This window comes from Alosa pseudoharengus, unplaced genomic scaffold (genome assembly GCF_046254945.1).
Source record: "Alosa pseudoharengus isolate Yale_2024_CS ecotype anadromous, Long Island Sound unplaced genomic scaffold, YU_APseudo_1.1 YU_APseudo_1.1_scf_21, whole genome shotgun sequence".
Classification (NCBI taxonomy): Eukaryota; Metazoa; Chordata; class Actinopteri; order Clupeiformes; family Clupeidae; genus Alosa; species Alosa pseudoharengus.
Genome location: NW_027468674.1, coordinates 25,737,759 through 25,755,558, shown reverse-complemented (window position 1 = coordinate 25,755,558; position 17,800 = coordinate 25,737,759). Strand labels below are relative to the sequence as shown.

Genomic DNA, 17,800 nt, shown 5'->3' with positions numbered 1-17,800 from the left:
GTGGGAAAAGGACCTTTAGTCCGCCAGCGTGACGCGTGTGTTTGCTGATATGCTCGCCATGGAGGCGAATAAATGTGTGTGTGACAGCTTCCATCAGGTGTTTTGACGTTTATGTCTGCGCTCAGTGCGTGTGAGTGTGTGCGCACAAGCTTGAATGTCTGCGTGTGTGAATGTGTGGAGACCACAAGTTCAACAACATTGGCACTAATGAATATTTCTTAAGTTGTGGTTTTAGCAGCCTTTTATGTTTTATATATTGTCTGAATTGCAATAATAATAATAAAGATAATAATAATACATTTTTTAGAAGAAAAACAACTGAAGGCATTCATACTGGGACATGCCAAAACACACCAAGCCGAGCTGGAGCGGTGTCTTAGAAACACTTAAAGAAGTTACCAATTGTTTTACTTTTTGTTGTTGTGTATCATTTTAAATTAAGGTGGGCTTTATCACTCCTGTTCAGGTTTTTTGTTTTGTTTGTTTCTGATTTTACAAAGGAGAAGAAAGTAATTTAAACAAAGAACAAGACAATTAATAAAGGTTGAATGAAATTGTGGGATGGCTCTGCGTCGGATGTCTAGACTTGGTGTTTGTGTTTCACCTGTACGGATAAGGAACAATTTGGCTAAAAGGGTAGATCAGTCTAGGATTTTGGAAACTGCAAATGGCCGGTATGAATGATACTGTGTTTCTGGATTATAAAGGATTTGAGAATGCTGTAGTAACCAACATACAGACAGTAGTGCGTACCTAACCAGATAAGTACACAAATATCAGTGTCCACTATCTCTGTCCAGTGTTGGCGATGAGAGTGTAATGAGGGGCTTTCCCTTGCTGTTATTACTCACTGTTTATGAGGAATTCTGAGGCTTTAAGCCCTCAAGGTGTATATAGGCGAATCATTTATTAATCACAACCATTTTTAACGTTTGAAGGCCTTGTTTTTAGAGATAGGGAGGTTCAGATAATTTTTGTGTGTGAAATTTTAGACCAGGGGTCGGCAATTACGTTTGGACCCGGGCCAATTTTTTTTCAGACAATGGCATCGCGGGCCATAGCTTTTGTAATGGGGGGGGGTTATAGGCCTACTATTTAAATTATGAATTATTATATTATATTAAAATAAACATCATCTAACTTTTAAAATGCATTTAATTTAATTCCATTAAAAACGTTTATTTGCTTATGTGCGCTGTTTTTATGCCGCCTGCTGCATCTCCTGTCGTCTCTCATGAAACAGGCGACTTGCCTAGCAACTTGCCGTAACTAATGTGTACAAATATTATTCTTTTGGATGACGTGTAAATGATTAGCTGAACATTGCTATATGCTAGTTATCGATGCAAAATGTCGTTGTCAAAAGCCTTGAAAAGAAAAATTGATTCAGAATGCAGGACCTACAAAGAAGAATGGAAGCAGAGGTATGTGTTGAGCCTGCCTGCATTTATTAATGCCAAGCCTATTAATTTAACGAAACATAGGCTATTTTTGACCTTGCCCACTGGAAGAGGGAGACAGGACACTTTTTTTTTTTTTTTTTGCACAAGATTACGCGCACTCGCGTGCCAATACCGTTCCGACCTGTGCGTCATGGATAACTGCAAGGATGTTCCACCTGTTGTTTTGTCACTTTAGTAGGACTATCATCTATACCTCAATAAATGTTTTGAAATTGATGGGATTGCTGTAGGCCTTTTTTTCTTTTTAAAAACATGGGGTTAAAAAAAATTTCATTTTTTTTTTTTTTATTATTTAAACAGCAAATTAACGTCATCTCGCGGGCCAGATAGAATAGATGGCGGGCCAAAATTGGCCCGCGGGCCACTATTTGCCGACCCCTGTTTTAGACCCTGTCCCACTTTTAACAAATCTTCAAAAGCCTTAGGTTATTATATATGAACACATACATATAGCAAGTAGGACATTTTCAAATGATTATGCCACAAAGATAAGTATATTCTTCTGAATTAATATGTATCATGAAGTTGGCTATACAAAAAACTCAGTAGATTTCGTGAACAATCCCAGCCCCCAAACCCTTTCGAAGCATGCGCAGTGAGGGTGAATTCCCTAGGCTTTCTGAACCCTGTAATGAGCGCTTCGGCCAAGAGGGTAGATCTAGTCGTAGTCTACAGTTCATTGGAGAGCGAGGTGCTGCTGGTGCTGAAGCTAATCCGAGGGGATTGACTGCCTCTGTGGCAAGAGGAGAGGTGAAAAAAGAGACGAGTCGGTTGTGAACTACTTACCCAAACAAGAGCCGTTACATTTCTATATAATCTAACCTCGAGTGAACAATATCTGAACTGACTGAAGGACCACAATATGCAGAAATCACTCTTAAATGGATACGTCTACGACGAGACAACCAGGATTTACCCGTAAAGATTTTCAGCGTTACATTGGAAGATAAACATGGATGACAGAATAACGATGGCTTTGTGGAATTAAGGCCGAAGCGGTGTTGTTTCTGTCCTTCTCCCGGACAAAGGTAGACTTCTTTTTCGTAGTCTTTATGACAACTTTATTTTTAAGTTTAGTTTTTTTCTTATTTCGAATACTGTGGCTTTCAGATTTTTAAAAAGTCTGACTACACGATACATTTAAAGTAGCCTAGGCTGCAAATCAAATGCGAACAGTAGTATAAGCCTATGGGTGCGTTGCAATAATGCTTTGCCTAACATTTGTTGTACAAAAATAATGCTATAAATTGCATGTCAGTGAACTCTTATAAACGAACTGTCCCCATAGATTACGCTACACGTGTTGTTCAAGATACTCGAGAGCTCAACTGCGAAGGTAAGTTTACCATTGTTTAATTCGCTAAGTATCCTAACTCTACCCACAATGAATGCTACTTCTCAACTTTGTATGGAATGTTCAGCTGAGAGTTTGATAAGCAACTAAAAAATTAAGAGGTTTATATTTGTGCGATTCTCTATTATGTTGACAACATCTGAAATCAGACTCCTGGAGGTGCAGCTATTTCCAACTAGTCATATTCATGACCTTTTGTATTTCTTCCCATTATTGGGATTAAAGTGTTAGATCATATCAGGCACTTTTGCTTTCTCGTGGTCTGTATTGCTTTATTTGTCCTCCCCGTTCCCACCTGTTAGATTGTCCTGCCAGGCAGCTCATTCCATTGTGTGTGTGTGTGTGTGTGTGTATGTGTGTGTATGTGTGTGGTGTGGTGTATTTGGCTGGGACTGTTCCATTGCATTTCAAATGAGCACATGTCGCCTTAGGCCTCAGCAAGATCCCACAAGTCTCCAGGGCATTATCTCCATTCATTCAGTTCAGTGAGGCATCGACATGAAAATCAATGCTCAGTCTCAGATCAAAACATATGGTGCGGTGTGAATCATGGACAATATAGTCAGAACAAATTGCACTTTGCGTCACAAATGACACAATGCATAAACACTAATAGGTTATATTAGGGCAAATATAATGTGCATCATGATGATTGATGACACATGGTGACAGTTGTCTAGCGGTTGCCATGTAAAATCTTCCTCTTCTGCGTGATCGGATGGCGTAGGTCCTCCCACAGATCCCCTCACATTTTAGTGGCTGAGCCAGAGTGACTCACTGGGCTTAAATTTAGACTTTTATTTTGTTAGGTTATTCACTCATGTGTTGGTGGAGGAATCCTTAAGACTGCCATAAGCACTGACTGACGCTGGATTCACCAGGAAAAGGATGACCTGCTTGGCTCAGGGGTCTGCGCTGAAAGCCATCACATGGGTGTCTTGCCCTTTAAAGCCCTCTCCCATTATGGGAGACATGGTGCTGTCAACATATCCTTCAATATGCATTTGTGCCCTTATTTTCCCATTGTTTTAGATTAGGTTGTCACCACATGATGTGTGTATGAATGTGTGACTTTAACAGAGCCCGGTGTTCACAATTTGTTTAGAGTCAGATAGGAGTCTTTAGAGGAGTTATGTAATGTCATTAAGGTCTTACAAGCCTAGTTAGCCCCACCGATTCGGTTTTGCATCCAAGCCGTGCACTGTGCAGAAATAACTGACCACTTGCAGTTTTCAGTGAAGACCCCCTCTCTGTATTTGGCAAACAACACTCCCCTAATTTTGAACTCGTCCTTCTCTCAGATGCATAGGCTGTGGAGACGGGATGTACCACTCTCCGAGCGTTTGGGGGAGGTCTCTCCGGCCGGTGCAGTTCTGGGGACGCCGCCCACCGTGGCCCCCGCTGGCCCCAACATCTCATGGCTGCCGGAGGCGCCGCTCCTCACCCCGGACCAGCCCATCTTCCTCATGACCACGGCCGCACAGGCCGTGTCCGGCTTCTTCGTGTGGACAGCACTACTCATCACCTGTCACCAGGTAACGATCACCTGCTCCCACCGCTGACGTCATGGTAACAAAAAGTATTCTGTATGTGAGGCTTGTGGCTCGGTCGTCACCAATCTGTTTTCAGCGAAGCATTCATCTCTGAAAGCAGCTGCGCTGCTCTATGATTGTTGTTCCCCCTAGGTCATATTGTCTTAGATTTACGTAACCATGTTGTGTACGTCAACATGGACACATCTCAGTAGAGCACCTGCTTTTTGGTAGCTTATGACAACAGATCAGTGCCCAGGGAAATTGCTCCTGGTGTTTGCCTGGAAACTGCTGTTTACACACACGACTGCTAGGATCAATGCAGTTGTCTGACACAATGGCCCTCACATCAGTCTTCACATAATGCTGTGTCTCGTCTGGTTCATTTACCAAAAGAAAAGTTAAACAAATATCTCTGATGCATAAGCCATTAGCAAAAGGCTGAGTATATAATGAGGTTTTATTGTGTTGGATGGAAGACACCATTTTACACATACATAAGGAAGTACCACTCCCTTTCACTCCCATTGTACAAAGAAATTGACACCATAGTGCCGAAGTTACCTGCCCTTTTGTCTCACTCTTCTCTTTCTCTCTATCCCTCTCTCTCTCTCTATATATATATATATATATCTCCCTTTTTCTTTCCCCTGCTCCATCAGATCTACATGCACCTGCGCTATTACAGCGCTCCTAATGAGCAACGTCACATTGTGCGCATCCTCTTCATCGTGCCCATCTATGCCTTTGATTCGTGGCTGAGCCTCCTCTTCTTCACCAGCGAACAGTACTACGTCTATTTTGACACGGTGCGGGACTGCTACGAGGGTAAGGCTGCTTCTCACGTTCCTGTGTCTGTCCATCTACAGTACTGACGTCAGGCGTATCACCTCTCACCGGCCAAATGAATTACATGTGCCGCCTCTTCAGGCAAAATGCGTGGTGGGCCAGCCAGCATACTCCAGTTTAGCTTGTGTGCTTCTATTCTGGGCTGGGAATTGGAAATGCCATAGTCATGGTTTCAAATCCCAGCGGTAGAGCTACGGGGGGATGTGGATGACTTCCCTGCTCTGTGAATCCACTGGCCAGCAGTCATCAAAATACCACAGCACCGAGCTCACTGGCCATCTGTTTTAGCTAGTGAGTGAGTGTCTTGTTGTACTCTGATGGTCTTTTTGAAGAGGTCAGGCCCCAATATTGAGTTGTCCTTAAACAGCTTCCTGTTATCAATGATTCTCTGGGGCCGTTGGCAAAAGAGGCCACGTCCTTCACTTTGCATTGATTCTTTCTCACCACGGCACACACTAATGGCCACTGTAGCAGTGACAATTGTGATTTTACTGAACTGAAAACTGAAAATGTGATCACTCATTCACTCACGCACTTTCACTCACTCTTCCTATGAGTCAGTCTGCAACACCTCCAGCCAGCAACAGATGGCTGTCTTTGTCACGCTGACGCCAGGCATCGTTTTTCTCTCGCTCTTCCAGTCCCTTGGGACATCTAGGGAGGAAAGCCTGGTCGCCTGGTAACTGTCTTCACGGCAGCACGAGGAGGAGAGTTTAGGAGGAATGACACGTGAAAAATATGTCAAGGGCCGCTGCACAGCAACAGTCTATTTTTAAAGAAAAGAAAACGTCAGGGTGTCCTTGGATAATTATTTTGAGCAGTTGTCACCTTTTCATCCTTTACATAGTCCCGGTGGCCAGAGCATGTCAAAGCCATTATCAGCATTGTTAATCTGAGTGTCACCAGAGGAACAGTGTCCTCCACAAATGCCATAATGACACTTTATACATCTGACAGTCACCCTGAAGTTGGATTTCTCAAAAGGAGAAGAGAAAGTTTTTATGTTTGTGTGTATGTGTGTGAGGAAGGAAAGAAAAAGAGTGTGAGTGTGAGGGGCGGGTCTTCCCAACCTAACCCATCCTAACCCAGCACACAACAGCTGTGTCCTCACGGGGCCACCGGCTAAATTTAGAGCCATGCTGACACACACAATGCACAGCTACGTACACAGGAGCGCACCCATTGCAGACAAACACACACACATACACACATACACAAACACACACACACACAATGTACACATAGATGAGGGAAATGGGAGAATTTGGCCTCCTGCTGTGAGCGGAAATGCAAGCCTCAAGGGGAGCCTTTTAGGGAAGCTGAGCTATAGTCTTGTGCAGAACAGTTTGAACTTGGTGTTGGTATGTGGCATTGTTTAGAAAAGGCAGGGTTCTTGGCCAAATCTTTGATATTCATATGTGTGAGTGAGTTCATGAATGTATGTCTACATATGTATATAAGTGTGTATGTAGCAATATTCCCCCAGAAGTGATCTTCGTTTCATTGTGTAGCATTCTTTCAGTTACCAGAATGTGTTGCAGCAATGTAGCAATTGCATCAGTGCAATGCTGGTCTTAACTGATCCTTGATCAACCACTTCCTCCCCCAGCCTTTGTGATCTACAACTTCCTCAGCCTGTGCTATGAGTACCTGGGAGGAGAGAGTGCCATCATGGTGGAGATCAGGGGGAAGCCAATTGAGTGAGTCTGGATGTCCACATGTCCTTCACAGTCCACACAGAATTGTCAACTTAAGTAATTAAAGACTGAAATGTGTGTTGACTGAAATAGCATTTTCTTGTTAGGTTAATTTAATTTGTATTGTCCAGTATATTAGGTTTACTTGTTCTGTGTGTCTTGCAGATCCAGTTGTGTCTATGGGACTTGCTGTCTGTGGGGTAAAGCCTACTCAATTGGCTTCCTCCGCTTTTGCAAGCAGGTAGGCATTAAAAGCCCATCCTTGTGTTTTGTGTGTCTCTGTGCCATCTCCTTGGCGTAATTCTTCTCTGCGCTGATCTGATTCCCTTTTCTCTCTTCAAGCTCTTGCTGTTTTGTCATTACCTTAATGGAACCTAATCTCTGCCTCTCAATCTTTTTGCTCTCGTAACTGTCTGTCATCTGAGCCCTTTATCCCCTGTTCTCCTTCACTCTCTTTCTCTCCCTCTCTCTCTATCTCTCTCCTCTATCTGTCAGTTTCCCTGTGTCAGAGTACAGTATTTTATAGGGTTCGTAATGTGCTGTGCAGTCTGTAATATGAGTCTCTTCTGCTATTTCAGGCCACGTTGCAGTTCTGTGTGGTGAAGCCTCTGATGGCCATGGTCACAGTGATCCTGCAGGCATTTGGGAAGTACCGCGATGGGGACTTCAAGTACGCTTTCCTCAGTACATTATGACATAAGCCTGCTGTGGTCATTACATGTATCAGTGCAGTTGCAGGAGTCTCACACACCAGCCCTGTTTACGTGTTTGTGTTCTGAATTTATTATGTGAGGTGATGTGAGTTTAGCTTTACAATGCACTAAGCACTGCCATTTTCTATGTATCATATATATATATTTGATGAGCCATTTTGAATATCCAAGAAGAATGTACTTGTTTTTAATCCTTTTGCTTCTTGGATGTTCTCTCCTCTTGCAGTGTGGCCAGTGGGTACCTGTATGTGACCATCATCTACAACATCTCCGTCAGCTTGTCTCTCTATGCTCTGTTCCTGTTCTACTTCTCCACCAGAGATCTTCTGAGCCCTTACAGCCCCATGCTCAAATTCCTCATGGTCAAGTCGGTCATCTTCCTCTCTTTCTGGCAAGGTGTGTGTTAACCTATGACATACACATGTCAATGTAAATCTATAGGCACCAGTCTGTCTGTCTGTCTGTCTGTGTATGTAAAAGTGATACTACTCAAGCACAAGTTAGAAAGAATTTTCAAAATGACACAAACCCCCCCCCCCCCCTCACCCCACCCCACCCCACCCCTAAGAGTTGACAAGTTAAAACTGATGTTAGTTAATACGTTTATTTGATGAATCCATCAGGGATGCTGCTGGCCATCCTTGAGAAGTGCGGTGCCATCCCCCAGATCAGCTCCGCCGAGGTGTCTGTGGGCGAGGGCACGGTGGCGGCGGGCTACCAGAACTTCATCATCTGCATCGAGATGTTCTTCGCCGCCCTGGCCCTGCGCCACGCCTTCACCTACAAAGTCTACATGGACAAGCGCTTGGACCCACAGGGTAAGGAGAGGGAGGGACGGACGGAAGATGATGGGGTTGTTGTGAAGAGAAAGTTGCTGATAAAAAATCTCTTAGCAGCTGATCAGTTCCTGGAACTGTTCCAACTGAATCTGCTTCTCACAAGGGTTCTATGAGACATAAGCGGAAGCGTATGTGTAGGTAGCCAAATGCTGTTTTTTTCTGTGTTATTACTCTGACTAGATTTGATTTGATTTGATTTGCTCCTGCCTTTGATTGTCTTTGCCTCCACTGGAACCTGTCCCTCTTTTCATGTTGCCTGTCCTTTTTCTCCCTTTTTATACTTTCATATTCCTTTGCTCTGTTCTCTCATTCATTCTGTGTTCATTTCTGTAACACCTCCCATTCTTCTTCTGTAAAATTGTCTCCACTCATCATTGTCTCTCTTTGATAACTGTCCCAACTAATTTCCTGTCTTCATCCTTTCACCTCAATCCTTTCTCCTCCCTGTCTTCTCCTCTTCCTCCTGTTCCTCCTCTCTTCCTCCTGTTCCTCCTCTCTTCTCCATGCTGCGTTCTAAAGGGCCTGTTCCCACATACGGACCGTCCGGTATGTAGTCTCTGGCTCTGGCCTCACAGAGTAGCCACTGTCAGTCTCACTTCTGGTCACTGCTCTGTACAGAACACACAACGTTCTCTACAGAACCCACAATGTTCTCTACAACTAGAACAGCTGCAGGACTATATTCTACTCCGAGAGTTAGACAGCTTCTAAATCATCTGATTTTTTTGAGGTCAAATGCACCTGGGTTTGAAAAGATGCAAGTCTCTTCAAGATTCATTACACACCCAGGTGGGGATGAATGCATGCAGGTGCCTCACTATATCAACTTGTGCAAAAATAAATGTAAACTGACAGTATAATATAGGCAAAATCTCTGGAGGATCATTAAAAAGACATTTCAGGTCAAAAGAATGACCGCAGTCATAAAAGGATGAATCTTGCATTGGTGCATTTCAACAGGCAATATAATACAGTATAGCACTCAAATATAAAGTATAATACAATCGTTCACTCAACAAACTCATTGTTTAAGCTCCACATACTTCTGTATACTCCACATTTGTATGTAGACATACCGTACAATTTATATGTAGCAGTATCTTTGTGCATCCGTGTCATCTCATCATTGTAGATGCATTCATTTTAGTCTTTTTTGTTTGTTTGTGTTTTAGTTCACCCTCTCCCGTCCCCATTTGTACCTATTGGTGAATAAGTGAAAGTGTTTGTCTTTTCCCCCAGGTCGCTGTGCCCCCATGAAGAGCATCTCCAGCAGCCTGAAGGAGACCATGAACCCCGGGGACATGGTCCAGGACGCCATCCACAACTTCTCGCCAGCCTACCAGCAGTACACACAGCAGTCCACACTGGAGCAAGGCGCCCCTGCCCCGCCCGTCTCCCGTAACCATGGCACCACGGTTGCCCGTGATAACGAGAAGACCTTACTGCTGAGCGACGACGACGAGTTCTAAAGTGCGGTTTTTCCATGATCATCTCCTCTATACATTGTTCCTCCAAATTATGAAAAGTACCAGATTCAGACTTTTGAGGGGGATTTTATTGTGCTTCAGATGGACTAGTTGGTATGGGACCTCCTAAAGGCAAAATGAGACCAACTTGGCCGTGCAGTCACACTACACAATTATTATTCAAAAGCTTTGTGTACATTTCTTTGTGCTTTTCCATTGATATTGCTACATCAGATGCCTGACTAGGAACTCACTCACAGGTTATCCACTGTGGATTCTGAATCAACCTGATTCACACAATTATTGTAGTTCCAGTAGTTCTATATTAGAAAGATCAGAATTTCAATGGCTATTACATGTTCATTATATATGCTGTTTGTACTCAACTGACATTGCTTTTGATATTGCTTACTACGTATCTGGCCGATATGTTGTTTTCCTATGGGTGAGTCTTTACATCCAAAATCCATTTTTTAAGCTTTTAAAGCCTTTTAAAAATATGTCCTTTCTCGGCTTTAGCAATCTATTGTGGTCTCTTCTGTAGTGGTGTCCACCCATAAGTGGTGTCATTGTTGGTGTTGACGGCAAACGGTGCTGCAGAGGACCCTGACCTCACAAAGACCGGCATCTGTCTGGAATTAGTCGTTTGTGTCATTGTTTTTCTGTGTTGTTGTTTACAGTGTGTGTTGGTCTGGTAGTGAGAGAGGGGAGGTGAAGACTGGTCTGGGCGCACGGATGGGGGGGGGCATGGAGTGCTTGATGGGACATGATGAGATTACAGATTAAGAGAAATCTGCTCCATGCGCTGCCACTGGAGAGTAGCAAATCGTCGCCGGGTGGGATTAGGAGAGAGTAATTGGGGCGTTATCCGCAGTGCCCAGATTAGTGCACTAACCAGAGGACCACTGCCGTTAAACTGTAATCTGGGTTAGACAGCAGCAGTACACAAACATCTAGGTTATGTTTATAGATGCGAGCTGGGTTTTATGGGGAAATAGGCTGTTTATCTGCTTTTATGGGCTCTCTCTTTCTTTCTTTCTTTCTTTCTTTCTCTCTCTCTATATATATATATATATAGTGGAGTTGGTTTTATGGAGCACTTTGCAAGTGTGTTGCAAATACGATTTGCATTGTGAACTTGTGGGTCTGCTTTAGCAAGGCTTTTCAGAGCAGAAGTAATGATCTGGGATCTGTTAAGCTTTAGGTTGAGAGGTGTGTGTGTGTGTGTGGCTGATATATGAGACGGACTATTAAGGCAGTGTCTAGGTCGGTACATCTAACGTGACATGATTCATGGTTCAGGTACAGGCATTCCTGCTGGCACGTGCTGCTGATCCGTGAAGAGTAGTCGTGTTACTCGACTGACTGCCACTCTCCACCACTAGGGGGCGAACAAGGAACCAATTTTATGACATTCACTCAGTGATCTAGGCATAAAAATACCCCCACTTACACAACTGACACATACGCACACACCTTATCTGACGAAAACACACAGACCATTACTGTTAATGCACACTTTTTCTGGGAAAGGATGGTGTGTTGACGTTTGAGCTGACTTGGGAAGTATAGCCTCTCAGCAGTCAATTTCCCACAAGATAGAGGTTTGCTGTCTACTGTTTGTTTGGTAGGTTTGATTCTTTAATTGGAATATATTGATATGGATGTATTTATGCTCCTATGGAAAATAAATGGCAGGGGCATTTATGGCACTGTTTCAATTTATTTTGTGGGGTGTATCTTTAACACATTGCCCATTCACTATACCTAAAAATGTTAATCACCTGAAAGTTAGAACAGTAACTTGACCTTTAAAAAATGTATAGGATTTGGCAAACTGTCAGAACATGGGATATATTTTATTACATATAATATATTATATTGAATTTGTTATAGAAAATATAGGAGTGTGTACATAGTTTTCAGCAAAGTTTTAAATATTGAATAATATTCATATTGCGAAATATGAATGATGTTAAGATGGGAGGAAACAAATGCTTAGTTTTGTACTCTTGCTCTGTTGTGTTATTTTATATGGTTGCTTTTTGTAAAACCGGTTCTGTTTATCTAATGTTCGAAGATGATGCTTATATTTTCTTCCTGGCAATGATGAAATAAGAGTACAAAATAAATAAACAAAACTATAGTTGTTCTTTATCTGTTGCCCAAATCTGGTTTGTGTGTCTGGTTGCACTCTCTGTGACCACATACCCACCCCCCCCCCCCCCCCCTTTCCCACACACTGCTAATTTTGAAGTCATTTCCACAAAGTCATTGCCTAAGTGCGGTCCTGGTTCCAGAAAGCCTTCCCATGTCTGGGTGAGGTATGGTACACCCCACATATCATAGCATGCTGCTCTACTTTTTCCTTTCCATGAATAAAACTTACTCCATTATTCATATTTCTTCATCTTAAGTTTTCTGAATATAGTTTTAGTATTATCAAGTAAATCTCACACAAATTGTACCATTTCTGGTATATGGTGTTTGTTTTACCATATCGAGCAAATGTTACACATTACAGGTTTATGTACAACATATACAACATTTATTTCAATTTATGTATAAAATAGACACTGTATTTCATTTTTACTATAGAAAAAATATATGTAATAAATACAAATGACACAGTTTTTTGTTTTGCATTACAAAACATCCAGCAGTTTCAAGAACAACAAAATTAAGCAAATGAGATGGATGAGCTAATTCTATTTGGGGTATTAAATCAATAACATTAAACACCAAATGACAAACTCATATTCAGCAGCTAAGGTATTCCACTGGACAAACCCCATAAGGCTAAATGCTTCTCAGTATTGCTAACTAAATCTCTAGATATATTTGAGGAAGTGTTTTTGCAATGTGTTAAAAATATCAAATATACTGAAAAATCGTTACCTGTTACCCAATCATCTCAAAAGCCCCTAAAAGCTTAAGTTAGCATGACTGGTGTTTTTTTTTTTTTGGGGCCGTCTTGACATTTCTTCAGTTAGCTGTCACGCATACCACAGTCCTTTTCCTCTTTTTTTTTTATCCCTCACAAACATCACTAAACATGTTCTAAACGTTCAAAGAATCCCCTCCTCAAACCTTTCACAACATTCCTTCTCCATCTACTCGTTCAGGCATTATCCTTCCTTACTTAGGTCACTTTTCTCTTCTTTCTTGTCACACTCTTCTTTCTCTCGCTCTCCTTTTGAGGGTATGAAGTACTCCTCTGCCACTCGGTCTGGAAATATCTTCAAAATCATAAATAATGTATTCACCCTGATCTTTAAATACAAATACCACTAAAATCAAGCCACTAATGACATTAGTACAAATATAACTATCTAGGCATACACAAAACCATAATTAAAGCAACTGGAACACCTGCCTAGGGACATCAAAACTGCTTATTACAATAGTTTAACATTACAAAAATAATCATACCCCAATGTAAGACAGGCGCATACTTCAGTATTTGGACTTAAACATCACAGCACTCGTTAGCTTTGTCATCTCTATTTTTAAATACAAATAAAATAACTCTTGATAAATGTCACCGAACATTTTTGTCTTTTCTTTTTGTACAAACATTACAACATGATAATAAAAAGGAATGTTTCCATAGACTTGCTTTGACACCGCATTCTATGGGACCCTTACTATGTGGTTCCAGCAAAACTCACCAACTAGCACTTAGTTTGAAAGTCACAGACATTAGCCTAGCTTGTACTTGATGCTAGCGCACACTGCAGTACACTTCACAATAAACATGTATTCGTGTTATGCCTATAAATACACACACACAAATAGAGATATATAAACGTATATACTGGTAACACAGTGAAGTACAACAGATGTTTACCAACAGTTTGTGGACCAGAGTTGTGTGTGGTGGAAGCGGCAAGGACTATGCAGAACATATCCACAGACACTTTGCTCATCAATGCAATATCAAAGATTACAGGCTGACTGTCTAGGTAATTAAATAAAATCTTAATTCAAACAGACCTTGTAGTCCTATGTTTACGAATGCTGAGTTATGGAGTAGTTATTAGCACTAGTTGAAACTGTCTCCGCATCATGCATGGCATAGGCAGTTTTGCTGCCATCATTCCATCTGACATTTGGAAACATGGCACCAAGGCTTACATTTTGTAGGATGGTTTTCAACTCACTTGTTGTGGTTGGTCGAATGGTGTCGTTTTTAAAACATGCTATTTTTTAAGCTGTTTGTGACCGGACTGTTTCCAAATGTCATATTAAAGGTAAGCCCTGCACATGGAATGTTTCAATAGTCAAGTTCAAACAAGTTCTGATTTCATACACACTCTCAATGGCAAACAATTTTCATGGAAGCATCTTTTAGTGAAATCCTTACAGAGCACAATCAAGCCCCTCAAGAGTGATGATCACATCGGGATACATCTAGGTTGGACATAGATGTGTCTGGGACAATAGTCTACTGTACTGAGCAACTTTAACAAATGAGTTCCTATCACAGTAGTTGATTGTTTCTATTGTCCTGTGGGTCTCTGTATCCCTGCAACTACAAGTCTGTGCGTGTGAAAGAGGCTCTCAGGAAAAAAGAAAAGAAAAAAAAAAGAAAAAGAAAATACTTGTCACTGACTATTGGCGTCACGCTGCCTTTCCCCAAGTCAGTCAGTCATAGCGTTTCAGTCCCATTGGTGAGTGCATAAAAGTGAGTAAAAGAAGAGTGACTGTCTGTGTGTGTGTGTGGGTTCATGTGTGTGTGGGAGGGAGAGAGAGAGAGGGACCTGACCCTACGAGCCTCCCCCCTGTTCCCTGGCCGCCGTCTGCGGCTGTTGCGGACTCTTGACGATGGTGATGACGGAGGCGGTGTTGAGGCGCGGCGCCGTGGCAAGCAGCGCCCCGCCGCCCGCCCCCTCACTCTCGAGGCCGCGGGCGAAGCGCTGCAGGGCGGCTAGCCGCGCGCCCAGGCCCTCCAGCTCGCGGCGCATGCCGGCGTTCTCGGCGCCCAGGCGCTCCACCTCGCGCTGCAGCTCCTTCTTCTGCTGCTCCAGGGCCTCGCGCTGCGACACGCGCTTCACGCGGCAGCTGGCGGCGTAGCCGCGGTTCTTGAGCGTGCGCCGCCGCTGCTTCAGCTTCTGCACCTCCTCACGCGAGAGCCCGCGCAGGAGCAGGTTGAGCTCGCGCACCGACAGAGACATCAGGTCACTGTCTGACATCACTGGCATGTTCTCGCCACACTCCCTCTTGACCTAACAAGGCAGAAACATGGAAAGTGAAATATTTTGAAAACTCTTAAAATTTCCCAATATCTGTTATGCTTTTGACTGTGCATGGATTAATATAGTGATAAAAACAGGGACAGGGTATACATTGTTGACAGATGTGGTGTTGTGTATTAATGGCGCCTTTGTTGTTAAGGTTGTCATTACAGGCACACGTGGCTGACCTGTTTCTGTTGCTTATCAGTATGGCTTGTGTGGTTAATAGGGCAGCTATCTTGGCATCCGGTTTATGGTAACTGCAATTTTAAAATGTGCTGTGTCATCGTAAACTTGCACAAGCCAAAGCCTATGATTCTTCCTGTGCCAACATGTAAGACAACACCTACACTAACTGTAATCTTTAGAAACATCATGGAATGTAACAGTGAACTGTATGCATTTCTATAAAGAATTTTAAAGAGAAGGGTTTTTTCAATGTTTGTATTCCCCCTTTAAAAATGTCTGCATTTCCTCTTTAATGAATTAAAGGTCAACAAGCCCTTTCGTAACTTAAAAGCCACATGATAGTGTAGGTAATAAGTAACCCTGAATACTGCAGATGGAACAGCCACAAGGGGGAAATCTATTGCCGTTACCTTCAGTGCTTTGCTGGCTCTGCTATCCGATGTCATCTCTAGGTCTTGTGTGGGTACACTTACCTGTAATAAACAAACAAATTGCCATACTTAATACTTAAAGAGTTGATAGACAAAGATATCTTAATAATATGGTAAAGCGAGTTTAGAAAATATATATTTATTTTCTTTCATTTTCAGTGTCTAAAACACTTCTGCTGCTGTGGTTTTCAAATTAAGTAAATCAACTTCAAATGAGGTTCTGAAAGCAGAACAGAATTTCCCTATGACACTAATCACAAGGAAGAAGAATGCCTCACACATGAACACAAGTGTTCCTCTTTTTGTTACCTTGACATTGTTGGATATTTGAAATATTACATTAAAGTCACAAAATTCCTTGTGACTGTAAAGTGGTCTAGCCCGATATCAATACCAATTGTAGGCATAACAACATGCCAATATTTTTTTTTCTTCTAAAAACTCCTCACTCATCAAATTAACAACAACACACAATACACGTGTATGGCAACTCGGTCTTCAATATAGATTTTCGGTGTAAATTACAGTAAAGCTTGAATCGACTATTTTATTTATAAATTGTACTATGGCATGTTTAACTTCTGAGGAGTAGGCAGGCAAGCCACACGAGGCGTCTCTGAGAAAACGTCTACGACCATTTCTATCAAGTCACAGTGATTCAGCAGAAGCCGCGTGCCTTGTCTTCCAGTTTTAGCTGTATCCTCAGCAATTGTTCAACTTGGTCATGGAGGTTTCCATAATAAACAGGCACATCCTAAAGCAACACTACATGAGCAATACAATCGACAAAATAACTGTGAAATGCCGGTAATGGCATCATGGAAATATCCCAACCACGGCATTGTTCTGTCGGGTTACAATGCGTTGACAGTTGTCATGTCGCTGCCAGCTAAAAATGGTGCTGACTTCACATATCTTGTAGCTAGCACACTTGCGCAAGTACATTCCAATAAGAAACGCTGATCAACTAAATGTTCTGTTTCGAAGAAACCAAGTTCAAAATGACAACAAATACTCGAAATGTTAAACATACATTTGGTTATGAAACCTATTTCCTTATTTAAGTGGCCAGACATAAGACTAGCTGGCTAGCGGGAAACAAGCTAATTAGCACCGTGACTAGCTGCAAGCAAATTAGCTATCGATAGCTGACGTTAGCTAGCCTGCTAGCTAAAATGATCTAAACAGACCAAGGTAAACAACATCGTCTTTACTACACCAACCGTAGGTCCAACAACTGTTTAACAACCCTTTTACATTTAAAGAATACTATAATTCATGCTAAATTGCGTTTACTTTTCTCGCTTTCTCTGCTTTGATCTTGGTAAACATCTCAGGCTCAACAACAATCCACCCATTTCCTTATAGGGACTGGATTTGGCGAGAGCCTAGCATGTGAATTTTAGTAGTAAACAAAACCACACTTCTCGCACAAATTAACTCTAACTTAAACATACAATTTAACGTTCACATACTTACAAATCAGTGATTTTCGTCACACAGCCAATAAGATCGATATAAAACCATACAGATGGAAATGACGGACGATCACAACAGAGCGTCGTGAAATATGCTACCCGAAGGCAATGTAACGTTATGCTAGCTAGCAACACACTTGTGCGACCGACAACATGGAATAGCCTGTCTACTCACTTTCTTGTGATGTGGTCCTGTTCGTCACACGCTCCTTATAGTTGAAGATGACCTACACATACAAACGATACGGTTCCTCTCATCAAATATAAAAGCGACTAACGTTAGACTACTTCTCGGTCCGCCTTTTCCCGGAATTACTCACCGTCTCCAGATTCTTTCATTCATAAAAAACAGTTAGGATGACGCAAGGCTTCAAGAATGAGGGCGGAACCTGAACGCCCCCACAGTGGAGGCCTACAAAAAACACGTAAACAGATAAGTTAGGACTAGGGACCGATCACATCCTCCACGGACAGAGTGTGAATAGTATTAACTAGTTGCCTATAAAGACGCTTAAGAAAAGCCCTCTTACTGCCCTCTTTCACTTTAAAATG

At 42.2% G+C, this 17,800-nt stretch overlaps 2 protein-coding genes across 3 annotated transcripts; one reads left to right on the top strand and one right to left on the bottom strand.

Annotated features, from left to right (window-relative positions):
* Nucleotides 1-2,728: 2,728 nt before the first annotated feature.
* Nucleotides 2,729-10,403, top strand: tmem184ba (transmembrane protein 184ba). The gene is made up of 9 exons (XM_076298315.1): nucleotides 2,729-2,799; nucleotides 4,119-4,352; nucleotides 5,012-5,177; nucleotides 6,808-6,898; nucleotides 7,061-7,136; nucleotides 7,474-7,565; nucleotides 7,835-8,004; nucleotides 8,232-8,426; nucleotides 9,687-10,403. The coding sequence occupies exons 2-9, from the start codon at nucleotides 4,119-4,121 to the stop codon at nucleotides 9,914-9,916; spliced, it is 1,254 nt and encodes a 417-aa protein (XP_076154430.1). The 5' UTR covers nucleotides 2,729-2,799; the 3' UTR covers nucleotides 9,917-10,403.
* Nucleotides 10,404-12,438: 2,035 nt separating this feature from the next.
* Nucleotides 12,439-17,578, bottom strand: maff (v-maf avian musculoaponeurotic fibrosarcoma oncogene homolog F). Of its 2 annotated transcripts, none has more exons than XM_076298327.1 (3): nucleotides 17,424-17,578; nucleotides 15,750-15,812; nucleotides 12,439-15,141 (listed from the first exon to the last, which is right to left on the bottom strand). In XM_076298327.1, the coding sequence occupies exons 2-3, from the start codon at nucleotides 15,783-15,785 to the stop codon at nucleotides 14,683-14,685; spliced, it is 495 nt and encodes a 164-aa protein (XP_076154442.1). In that variant the 5' UTR covers nucleotides 15,786-15,812; nucleotides 17,424-17,578; the 3' UTR covers nucleotides 12,439-14,682. The 2 variants fall into 2 exon arrangements, with proteins under 2 accessions (XP_076154442.1, XP_076154443.1); XM_076298328.1 differs by lacking the exon at nucleotides 17,424-17,578 and adding an exon at nucleotides 17,250-17,416.
* Between the last annotated feature and the right edge of the window lie 222 nt (nucleotides 17,579-17,800).

Bases quoted from the DNA above. Each gene is read 5' to 3' on its own strand.
- tmem184ba (XM_076298315.1), top strand. From the start codon at position 4,119: ATGCATAGGCTGTGGAGACGGGATGTACCACTCTCCGAGCGTTTGGGG. The intron at 4,353-5,011 runs GTAACGATCACC...CTGCTCCATCAG, and splicing joins TACTCATCACCTGTCACCAG to ATCTACATGCACCTGCGCTA. The intron at 8,005-8,231 runs GTGTGTGTTAAC...TGAATCCATCAG, and splicing joins CTTCCTCTCTTTCTGGCAAG to GGATGCTGCTGGCCATCCTT.
- maff (XM_076298327.1), bottom strand. From the start codon at position 15,785: ATGACATCGGATAGCAGAGCCAGCAAAGCACTGAAG. The intron at 15,142-15,749 runs GTAACGGCAATA...CTGCCTTGTTAG, and splicing joins GAGCCAGCAAAGCACTGAAG to GTCAAGAGGGAGTGTGGCGA.